The sequence below is a fragment of the Meleagris gallopavo genome, chromosome 5 (genome assembly GCF_000146605.3).
Source record: "Meleagris gallopavo isolate NT-WF06-2002-E0010 breed Aviagen turkey brand Nicholas breeding stock chromosome 5, Turkey_5.1, whole genome shotgun sequence".
In the NCBI taxonomy this organism is placed as follows: Eukaryota; Metazoa; Chordata; class Aves; order Galliformes; family Phasianidae; genus Meleagris; species Meleagris gallopavo.
This window is the reverse complement of record NC_015015.2, coordinates 5,540,105-5,551,999: the sequence shown is the minus strand read 5'-3', so window position 1 is coordinate 5,551,999 and position 11,895 is coordinate 5,540,105. Positions and strand designations below refer to the sequence as shown.

Here is an 11,895-nt window from a genome sequence, read left to right as displayed (position 1 = left end):
GCCAACCGCGGGCGGCGCGCGGATGACGTCACTGAGATGGTCGCGTGGCGCACTCTACGTCATCACTTCGCGACGGAGAGCCAGAAGCCGCGATGGCGGGGCGGCGCCTACGGCTCCTCGTGTAGTCCATCCTGTAGCGCCTTCCCTTGCACCCATACCTGCATCTACACTGCACTTCTACCTACGCGTAAAGCTATACCCACGTCTGTACCTACACGTGTATCTGGATCTGCATCTGTACAACGCAACCCCGGTTCCTCCAGCTGCGTCACCTCCAACACAATCCCTGCAGCCGCAGCTCGCATCCAACAAATCCTGGTGCCACCAACCTGCTCGACCCTTTCCAACTGATGCAGACATTTCGGGTGACAAGCATAGGAACGCTGGCTGTGCAGCCCATGACGTGGGCATGGAGGCAGGAAGCTGAATTTCTTTCGTGGTTATTGGGTACAGCCCAAGGCAGCAGAAATCTGTGGTGCTGCAGATATTAAAGATGGTATCAGAGAAACATCATGCTGCAGCTTTATTATTCCTGCCTGTCTTGCATTGAACTTTAATGAAAGTAATAAAAACAAGCTTTTTGAAGGAAATAATTCCCAGAAATAATGGTCTCTGCTTGAGCTGCCTTGCTTTTTCCCTTTAACCCCTGTAATACAGCAGATAACAATCGTATGTTGGTGGTGCATTGTAAAGATGTGAAATCTCCATTGGATCTCATTTTCTTTTTGGTTTTCACAAGCCCCTCTGGGTTTATCACCACAACAGCTCCAGCTGCTCATATAGTAGTATCTCTTGGTCTGCCTTGCCAGCCCTTGCAAACAAGCCCCTAAACTGCGCCACAGTTTTGTTATTGTCATCACAACCTTTAGAAACAAAGAGATTGCTGTAATAATGCCCTTTGCGTCTTCAGCACAAATCTTTTTGCTGGGGTTGGAGGGAGGGGATGAATTATAGATCACTGGTGAAACCACATTGTTAGTTATGGAACATGATGGGGCTCTGGATAAAATGAATATCATCTGGAGCAGGATAAAAACCAGCAGATTGCAAGGACCCAATGCTGTGGATGAATGACTTCTTTAGTAATTCGGGACACTATTTAAAAGAAATGCAGTCACTTTTGTATGCATCAGTTTTGCATTAAGCGCAATGCTCTTGGAATAGCAAACCTTTTAGTGCAGCACAGGCTCCTCATCCCCCCTGCAGAAGTGCTTCAAGATGAACTGACCCATCACCAGAGAGCTCTGGGGTTCAGAACATGCCCTGAAGTATGGCACAGAGCTCTGGGAGAGCAACAGAGGCATGTACATGTCTCAGCTCTCTTTTCTAGTCGACTTCGAGGAGCAAAGGAGAAAAATAGCAAAAAATAGCATTGAGGAAAGATGCTGAGTACCACGGTGGGAGTAGATGATGGTTATTTCACAGAGCAGACAATTCAAGGTCTTGTGAGAATCATAGAATCATAGAATCACTCAGATTGGAAAAGACCTTAAAGATCATCGAGTCCAAAAACTGCTCACTTGTGGGTTGTGATTGCAGTATGTTGGGTGGAAATGGGCTCTGTGTAAGACAAGGGAGATATTAATGATAACATGAATGGCAAAATCATCATCTCAAGGTTTTGGAATTTGAATTTTTTCATTCCACAGTCAATGACTGAACTATGGGTGAAATGGTTTCCTGTCTGGTTATATACACCAGGATTACAACTAGAAATGCCTTTTCCCAGAACAGCTGAAGGGAAAGTAGTGACAACTTCAGCAACTTGCACAGTGTTTTATTTTCCAGCTAGAAGATCAATTAAACACATTCTGTTACTCCAACCCAAGGGTGGGGATTCTCAGCAGCAGCCCTAGAGGATGAGCAATGCTATTCAATCAGCTTACAGTACATTTTTGGGATTTCTCCTTGATCAGAAGTTTGTGCACCTTCTGTAGTGCGATTCACCTTCCAGAAACAGAACCGTACCTTAAATTCAGGGGAACTGAGTTGTTAGGAAACGTTGCCTCCATCCCATTAATCAGTACTATTCAAGGCAAGAAATTTGATTGGTATTGCAGAAAGAAGAGTGGTAATTAGAAAAAGCCACTGCTGTCAGAAGGAGACAAACAGAGTTCTTCAATGCTCTTCAGTGTCACTATTGTGCAGAAGGGATTTATGACTGTAGATAACCTTTTGCCAAAAAGCCTTCTGCTTTCTTTCACGCAAATTCTTGCTGTCCATGTCCAACTTTAAGCAGACGTCTCAGAGCCATGCCAAGGGGGCAGTAACTGCTTTTTGATGATGAATGGCACCACTGAGATACATGGCACTGTGTTTTATGGCTTATTCTCACGCCATTGCCATGCAAAGCATTTGGGCTGTCTCCCAGATTTTGATTTCTCAACGGGAAATCTGATACTAAAATATCGTGTGCAGGCTCTGTTTTCTTTTTCCTCTCTTTTATTCCCTCTCCTCCATTTAAAAAGAGCTCTGTGGGAGCCAAACTGAGCAGTGAGAGTGAATGCTGGGCAGCGTGCCACTCCAAAAGAGCCCTGGATATATATATTTTTCTTTAATTTGCTGAAAGATCCAAGGCTCTGGGCTCTCTTGGGATGGGAACGCTCTCACAGCAGAGATCATCTGGTCCAGGTTGCAGGGTGATGGATTTGGGTATAGGAAGCAAAAACAACTGTGGTGAAACCAGCAGGGAAAGTACTTCTGTATCAGTTGCTGGGTGATAGGGGGAAAAAAAAAAAGAAAAAAAAAAGTGAAAATAACACAGATTTATGTTAAGAAATAAATCTTAGGAATAAACATTTGGGTTGTTTTCACACCAGGGAATTCAGGAAGACCTTCCTTAGCAGGAGGGTGATCTAAATGAATGGATGTGTAACCCATGGGATGAAATATCAACACATTTTAGGAAGATGATAACATCAATTAGTTGTTTTGTTTTGTCAAATCAAAACTAATGAGCATAAAAGGAACAACAGCAAAATCTGGCTTTCTTGGAGCATTTTCTTCAGACAAACTAGTAGAAATGTGGATTTTCCCTCTCAGTCCCCACTGGGGTTAATCAGTAACTGTGGCATTGCAGGGAAGTGAGCTCCAGGTCAGGCAGGAAGGACACAGCATGCCCCAGCTGCTTGGGAACAGCCTTCTGCTTTCCCCCTGAGCTGCCTGTTTCTGAAGATCAATAAGAAATTAGGGATTAATTATGGCATGCTAACAGTTGCTGATCAAGATGGGGAGAGACTTTTTCCCCTTCATATTTTGAAAGGATTTAAACCACCACATTTAAAAGCTGCAGGACCCAGCCTCACCTTGCCCATCATCTCCCTGTCCATCATCTCTCTATCTATCATCTTTCAGTCATTTGTCTCCCTTTCCCTCATCTCTCAGTTTATTGTCATCCTGTCCTATGTCTCCAGATCCACTGCCTCCTGGAATATCATGTCCCATCCCCCATCTCCCATTCTTTATCTCCCTGTCCTTAATTTCTCTGTCCATCATCTCCCTGTTCATCATCTCCCTGTTCATCATCTCCCAGATCATTGTCTGACTATTCGATGTCTCCTGGTCCATTGCCTCTTGGGATATCATCTCCTATCCTTCATCTCCCATCTGCCATCCTCCTGTCCTTCATATCCCTGTCCTTCTCGCTGTTCATCATCTTCTTATCCATCATTTCCCAAGTCATTGTCTCACTATTCAGTGTTTCCTGCCCCACTGCCTCTTAGGCTATCATCTCCCAGACTATCTACCTGTCCTTCATCTCCTTGTCCTTCATCTCTTTGTCCATCATATCCTTGTCTGTCACATCTCTGTCCATTATCTCCTGCTTCATCACCCACGAGCCATCATCTCCTGTCCTTCATCTCCTTGTCTATCAAATTCCTGTCCATCACATCCCTGCCCATTGTCTTCTGCTCCAGCACCCCTGAGCCATCATCTCCTGTCCTTCATTTCCCTCTCCTTCATCTCTCTGTTCTTTGTCTCCATTATCACCTTGTCCTTCATCTCTCTGCCCTTCATCCCCTGTCCTTTGTCTCCCTGTCTGTCATTTTCTTATCCAACATCTTCCTATCCATCATCTTCTTGTCCTTAATCTCCTTGTCCATTATATCCCTGTCACCTCCCTCGTTTGTCTCTCCATCCCTTCCCTTTCTTTCTGTCCCACGTCTCCCTGCACATCTTCCTAATCCCCCATCCCTCCCGTGGCCCAGCAGAGCCAAGATCCCTGCACAAAGCCGACTCCGCACCTCCCTCACCCCCCTCCCCCGCTCTAGTCCCCCGGGGAGGGTGCAGTGCGGCCACCTCCTCCCTTGGGCGGAGCGGGGGCGGGACGGGAGGGGACGCAGCCTCCCCCGGGCACTGCCCCGGGGCTGCGGTCTAGCGGTGGGATCATGCCGTACCTCCTCATCAGCACACAGATCCGCATGGTGAGTCCGCCCCGCCCCGGACCCCTCCGGGCTGTGGGGAGATATTTAGGGCTCGGGCTGTGGGTCGTATTTAAGGCTGGGGATTGCACAGGGCAAAGGGCGACGCGAGCAGCGGGATGGGGAGGGGGCTCCCCGTGGGGTGCGATGCCCGAGGTATGCTGTGCAAATAGCGCTGTGCACAAGCCTTCCTCCCTTCGTCCCATCCTTTCTGTGCTGTGGGGTGCCTGTAGAGCTACCCTGTTCCCCCTACAAATACCCAACAGCATCACGTGTGAAACTTGTTGCAGGAGCCTGTGAAAGTCAGGGAAAGTAATTTCTAGCCATGTGGCCTCACTGCAGGTTTTCCCTCTTCCCTGAAAAGTCCCCGAGGAAAACATACCCCAGCAAAAGGGAAGGGTGTTACTGGTAGCAGGATCATTGTGTAGCACCCAAAGCCACATACATTGTCATAAAAAGCTGCTTCCTGGTGATTGCAGCATCTACAGCCCTCAGAGCAGCTCTTGCAGCCAGCTGCACATCTGCAAAAGCAGAATGATGTCTAGGCATATTTATTCTTTTCCCAAGGGGAGCTATAGGTACAAATACCACAGTTTTACAATAGGAAGGGTGCAATGAGGAAAATGGCAAACCTAGTTGGCAGGAGTTTAATGAGAGATGCAAAGATGCCTCATTACAGGTACTTCTCAGACCCAGTGAACAGAGAACTGAGGAAGACACACTGGGATGCTGCGGCACCAAATCATAGAACTAAACAATGGTTGGGATGGAAGGGTCCTTAAAGATCATGGAACCATAGAATGGTTGGGTTGGAAGGGACCTCAAAGCCCCCCCCAGCCCCAGCCCATGCTGTGGGCTGGTAGCCCCCCACCAGATCAGGCTGTCCCATCCAGCCTGGCCTGAGAGACACATCCTTGGAGATGCCTCCATTTGTGGTGGCATTTGGCATCATACAAGTTGATTGAATAATTATGGACTAAGCTACAATGCATTGGGTAGTCATGTTTTAAGGCGCTTCAGTGAAATGCATGCAATGGAATGGGCTGAAATACTTTTCCCTGCAGTCTTTGGGAACTCTGCTCTTTAGCAGGACAAAGCAAACATTTACAGCCTGAACCCTGGCAGCAAGCCACAGCTGGAAACAGCTCATACTGGCACCTAGCAGGAGGTGATGGGCTTTGCTGCTTTTGGTGGCTTACCAAAATGTTTGCTCAGGGGTACTGCATAAGTGTTTCTCAGTTGGGGTCTGGTAGAGGCTCACAGTCAACACACAGCTTGCTGGGTTGGGGATGGATGCTGCAGAAAGGCTCTTCCAGCTCTGCGCTTCAGCCTTCCCCAAACCACATTTCTTCAGCTTTTCAAGCCAAATACAATTTCTCTGCGGTCAGACTGTCCAGCCCTTTGCATATTATAAATGAAATGATCATTAATGTGAGTTTGTTGCTGGCAGTGCCAATGATTAGGGGCATTTTTCACAACAGTTTTTAACTTGCAAATTTTTCATGTGTAGAATGGAGGAGAATGAAAAGGGAAAAGTGGCTCCTCATATTAAAATCAATTAAAAGTGGTTTTTTTTTTCCTTTTTTCTTTTTCTTTTGAGAAAAAGCAAGAGCTTGCAAGGGTAAGAAATTGGAGCATGAAGAGTGTCAGCACCTCCAGTGTGGTCATTACGGAGGTCTCATGGGAGCTATACATGTCTGCTGTGCCCTGCTCCTTAGTTCTGGAAGTTGTTCAGACTCAGAATATCTCAGAAAATAACACTTTTGGAGCACACTGTGAAAATGTCCCTGTCCCCTCCATATGACATGTGGGAAGTCTTTCTGATGGCTGTCTTGGGGAGATGACTCATGTCTCCAACTGCCTCCTGTCGCTCCAACATGACAGTCCTTTCTTGTCCCATAGGTGCCAATCTGTCCAAACCAACCCATGGCACCTCCTTGTCACATGAATGTGGCTCTGAGGAACATGGGTTACTGGGCACGGTGATGTGTTGATGGGTTGAACTTCATGATCTCAGAGATCTTCTCCAACCTTAATTATTCTTTCATTCTTCCTTGCTAGTGGAGCCCTTCCCAAAGCTGTCCTCTGCCAGGACAAGACTTAAGTGGCCCTATCATTTCATGGCCAAGCATTGAGGTTTGCTGGTTTGGTGCAACGAAACCATGAGTGCCACCTCATAGCTGTCCTACAGACTGAATGATCACAGCCACCGTGTGCTCAGCCAGCAGGTGGCCCTCCAGAGCAAAGCCACCAGGGTCCTCACCTGAGAGGCACAGGTGGCTTTGTCCTGGGACATATCTAGGCTCCTACAAGTTGAGGAGCCCACATCGATCCCATTAATGGTGGCAGTAGAAACCTTGTTCTTCTCAGGACACCCTTCTCTTCCCAGTTAGTTGTACTGCCATGCATTGCTCACTTGCTGCTTTTCTGCAGGAGGTTGGCCCCACCATGGTGGGAGATGAGCACTCGGATCCCAACCTGATGCAGTTCCTGGGGGCCAGAAAGAGGAACATGCTCGGGAACCACTTGTAAGTGCAATGTTTAAATCTCTCCCCCCTCCCTGTTTTCCCAAAAGCTTCACTCCCTGGCACACCTACTTCTAAACCTAGGACTGATTTGCTGCTGGAGGGGCATGTGCCTGTCCTTGCCCCCACCTGTGAGTGCTCATCCAAGGATATCTTCCAATATTTCAAGCAGTTTTCTGTTATTTTCTCACTATGACCCCTTTGTAGCACCTGATGCATCTTCTCATCCTCACACCTCGCATTCTTGGGATGCTTTTGGGTGCTACCTGCCCAGGCTGAAATAAAACAGACACAGTGGGCGTTTTAACCTTTTTGCATAACATTCTGCCTTTATCCCATCCTCAGTGACACACCTTCTCTGTTTTGGTATCACTTCCAGCCCCAAGGTGCTCAGAAGCAAATGGTGCCCATACTTCTCCTCACAGCCTGGCTCTGGCCAGGTTTAGTGCCAACCCACATTAAGTACTCTCCCAAAGCCTGTCCCAACCCATCCCAGCTTCAGGTTTCTCCCTTTCTGCCCTTAGCATCCCTCCCTGAAGCCTTTCCTTGGGGTGCTGAGCCCCCAGGCTTTGAGCTGCTTTGTGTTTCCAGCCCATTAGGCTGTGTATTTCCAACACATCTGATGCTTCTTTGCGTCCCTGTGTCTCTCCCTGCCTACGCTGAGTTTGAAACCAAGGGTGCAGCTTGGAAATGCTGCCATCCTGTTCTTTACATCTTGGCACACGTCCACCCCCCTCCATCACTCCCCCAATTTGGTATCTTGACTTCTTGTTTTTCTCTAGGATTCAAATAATAATAACAAAAACAAACCACCACCAAACAAAAAAACACCAAAGCAAAACAAAATGCCTACATGCAAATCAAGTTAAAGCAGAGGGCAGCAGTTGGATTTCTGTTCATGCTTGCCCACTCATGCAGCAGCGCAGAGGAGTGGGAGGAAAACCAGGCGTTTCCTTGGTCCCAGCATGTTCAGACTTCCATCAGCGGAGCTGGAAAGACCCATGTCCTCAGCACTGGGCTGGCAGGCATCAAGGCCCAGCTCCTCCAATGCATTACAAAACTTAGGAGTTTAAAGAGCAGAAAAAATAATGGAAGGATCCCTGATTTTCAAGAAACTCTCCAAAATGCAAACTTGGGTCAGGTGCTTTGGCAGGAACCTGGCCTCTTCCATTGCTCCCTTCCATCAACAGGGGCTCAGGTGGGTTTGCAGAGCCATCTCTGTGCTGCTATTCCCAAGCCCGTGGGTGGCACAGAAATTGGCAACAGTGCCAGCTTCGTGCTGCTGCCTTTGGAGCTGAGCCTGGGAGTTATGCAATAGGAGAAGAGACCTGAGGAGAAAGCCAGGAGAGGCTTCGAGGAGGATGAAGTGCTGCTGGCTCTGAGATAGGGGCGAATCTCTAGGATTTGAGTGGAACAAAAAGGGAAGGAGGGTGAAATGCCTCCATGCTGTCCGCCCAAGCAGCCAGGGAGGAGTTCACAGAATTATAGAATCATTAAGGTTGGAAAAGACCTCTGAGATGATCAAGTCCAACCCCAACCCATCTCCAGCATGCCCACTGACCACGTCCCTCAGTGCCACATCTCCATGGTTCTGGAACACTTCCAGAGATGGTGACTCCACCACTACCCTGGGCAGCCCATTTAATACATCGCCGTTTCTTCTGAAAAGAAATTTTTCCTAATGTCCAGCCTGAACGTCCTCTTAAGGCCATTTCAGGGTAGTAAGGAAGTAGAGTGGCAGATTTTGCTTCCTGGGGGATCCTTCTATTTCCACTAGTGCTTGCTTGTGGCCTGATAGACATTTTCAAGCATGTCTTCCCGGTTTGCTCTTGAGCAACACAGGGTGGAGGAAACAATGTGGCTGGAATACCGACACCCTGAGAGGCACAGTGGTATGCCAGCAAGGCAAGTTCCATTTACCTTCTGCCAAAAAACTCCACTGGGGAGGAGAGCACCATGGTCGAGCAGGGTTTTCTGTCCCACTGCCACACGACAACACAAATCTCACCCTTTCCACAGTATCTTGAGATCCAAAGCCTTAAACGTGACCTAAGGAGCTCAGAGGGAGCCTGAAAGAAAGAGTCTAGGCAGTATGGATCTGTTGTAGCACTGTAATATACATAAGACACGTAATTGCCTCTAATAAAGGGGAGCATGGATCCTGTTAAACAGCTACTGCAAATGGCACATCATTAAGCACCATCAGTTGCCGGCACGCATCCTCCATCCCTTATCTAATGTGTAGGGGCAGAACCTTTGGACATTTGTGTGGCAAAGCCAACCCTGAGCTACTGCAAAATAGGATTCTGAGTAGATGCTGGACAACGTCCCCTCCACCTCCTGTCATAGTAAAGGCTATCTATCAATCAATGCTGCTACTTTTAAATAGCAAACTATCTAAAATCAGACTAAAAGTCACTGCATTAGGATGCTCGTGCTGTAGCTCAGCCCCATTCCCAAACATAGCACGTGCTCACTCACCTACCTTTGGCATACCTGGGAGCCAAAGGCTCGTGTACTTGCAATGGGCATGTGAAGAATTCCTCTCCTCTCTAGGCTGACCTCTGTCCCCTACTGGCTTCAGGCTGAAAGACTTTACAAATGTCCCCATCCTGATTCAGACTGCTTGCTTGTGGAGACGGTGGCACACTTGATAGGCATCGTGCAAGATGTTTTGTTTTGCTCAGTGTGGAGTTGTATTTAAGGCCTTAGGCCACTTAGCTTGCCTTCTGCTTTCAGCTCAGCCACTCCAATTTAGTTCCTACAAATAACCCCTGCCTCAGCTACTTCCTCTGCATAATGCCAATAATATTTACCAACTCCAACATGTGAATCTGAAGGGTATGTGGCAAGCCTCTTAGAGAAAACATTAAGTTCAAAGGCACTATAATAATAGATATTATCTTTATATCACATCTATAATTATTGCATACTCTGTCTTGAGAAACTGGAAAAATACTTTCACATCTTAGTGATATTTCATGCTTTAAAAATGCTCACCACTATAAACGTTTTGCAATGTTAGCAACTTTGGAAATGCTTTTGGGTCTTTTTTTATTATTATTAGCATGAAAGTCGGGATAGTCTTTGTTAGGATGCCCAACCGAGATCATCAACGATCCCGCAGCCCATCATTATCAGCTTATCAGGCACGGTGAGTCATCTAAGAGCTACACAATTATGAAGCTTATCCCATCTGCTTGAATAAATACTGCAGCCCAAACAACTGTGTTAAAGGAACAGAAAGGCTTCCAAATCCAGCACTGAAAGGTAGACTTGCCATTTCAGTTCTGCCACTTCCTAACCTAATTCAACATGTTTTATGTCTGTGTTGTGCTACTCTTTATGGTAAGAGCAATGCAGAACATTGGTATTTCAGACCTTTAAAACAGATGAGTTGTTTTGTAAAAAGCTTCCAGAATGGTCCAGCCACGTAAATTGAGGCCTGCTGAAAGCAACAGCAAACAGGGTCTGATAACAGGGAGTTATCAGGTCTGCAAGTTGTAGGTCTGCAACCTGCAGGAACACGGGAACAACAAAGAAAAAAATATCTTGCTGTTACAACACTGTGAAGCTGCTGTCCTACATTTTTCCCCTGCTTTGCAAAGACCATTCTCTTTTTCCACGAATTCTGAGCTATGATTTCTGTAGCTGTGGTTTCAGCTCAGCTAAGCAAGCAGCATGTGGCTTTGAGTAACCAGTCCCCAAACCACACTTCAATTTAAGATCGAATTCCATTCTGGGCAGCTTTCTCCTTCATTTGGAAGCTGTGGGTTTTGGTCTTCCCCTTGGTTAACCAAGGTGTTGCATCACACAGGCACTATGCCAGATGTGGCCATTGCAGTGTGTTCATACCAGTTAATTAGCGAGGCAGACCCAGTTCCACAAGGAAATTCTCGTATCCTTTTTCACTTCAGCTTTCCTCTTTTTCCCCCTTGCAGCTGGGAGTACTACGTGAACGATGCACCACGGATAGTCCTGAACAAGCTGGAGAGCTGTGGTTACCGGGTGGTGAGCATGACGGGTGTGGGCCAGACGCTGGTGTGGTGCCTCCACAAGGAATAGCAAAGAAGACTTCTGCATTCCACCTCAGCAAGGCCCTGCTGGGGATCATCTCACACCAGACTGACAGCAAACTTTTCCCCTTGAGTAATTCTTTTCTGTCCCAGACTCCAGGCACTCAGGCGTCAGGGGAGGAGCAGTGCAGAAGCAAGGCTTCGCCTAATGGAAACTCAGCATCCCTGCCATTTCCTAAGACCTGGGGGGAGGAAGGTATGCCCAGTCCAGATTATATCATGCACATAAAACAGACGGCTCTAACTCCACATTCATCTGAATGCAGTCTGGCAAATACCATCTTTCTGCATTTTAATAATCTATTTAGCGTGCACTGGAAGGAGCTCAAATCACAGCCTTGCCTGTCTGTTCCTCAGGGCTGTCTCAGGGGGTATGTGCTGAACTGTGAGTTCAAACAAGCCTCCTTCCAGATTTTGGGGGGCAAGTATGGGAGGTCAAGAGTGGTAGGTGCACTATCTCATCCCCAAAATGAAAGTAAAAACTGCTTAATCTACATAGTGCTCTTTGAGAATCTCTTCATGCAGCAGGAAGGCCAGCTTCCCTCCCAAACAGAGCCATGGTTTGAAAGCCTGATGTTGCTGTCTCAAGTTCCATTCAAACATAACACATTGGTTCCCAAAGTAGCCCTAGATCAGCGCAAACAGGTCTTGAAAACATTTCAATTATGGGCTACGTAAAGTTAACAGCAGCAGTTGCAATGCTGCATTGGACCGTGTATTGATCCTGACGTAGAGGTAACACCAATAAAACATTTCACTAGAGAGACTGATGTCTTTGTGTGGATTATTCTGATCAGTTGGTGCCAAAGACTTCTCAATCCATAGCTCCTAAGCAAGCATTCAGAAATTAGGACACTTTTAGAAGTTTGGTGT

The 11,895-nt window shown here is 47.1% G+C and overlaps 2 protein-coding genes across 3 annotated transcripts in view; one reads left to right on the top strand and one right to left on the bottom strand.

Moving 5' to 3' along the window:
• LOC104910968 (olfactory receptor-like protein COR4) overlaps positions 1–3,814 on the bottom strand; it is a 9,179-nt gene extending 5,365 nt beyond the window's left edge. Inside the window, 1 exon segment of the mRNA XM_019616052.1 lies at positions 3,747–3,814. Coding sequence (XP_019471597.1) covers positions 3,747–3,814 — 68 coding nt within the window.
• Positions 3,815–4,316: 502 nt separating this feature from the next.
• Positions 4,317–11,788, top strand: GCHFR (GTP cyclohydrolase I feedback regulator). 2 transcript variants are annotated; one of them, XM_010710864.3, is made up of 4 exons: positions 4,317–4,424; positions 6,855–6,949; positions 10,014–10,100; positions 10,888–11,788. In XM_010710864.3, exons 1-4 carry the CDS (start codon positions 4,389–4,391, stop codon positions 11,009–11,011), a joined length of 342 nt encoding a protein of 113 aa, XP_010709166.1. In that variant the 5' UTR covers positions 4,317–4,388; the 3' UTR covers positions 11,012–11,788. The 2 variants fall into 2 exon arrangements, with proteins under 2 accessions (XP_010709166.1, XP_003206173.1); XM_003206125.3 differs by lacking the exon at positions 10,014–10,100 and having other exon boundaries at positions 4,324–4,424; positions 10,888–11,786.
• The last annotated feature ends 107 nt before the right edge of the window (positions 11,789–11,895 follow it).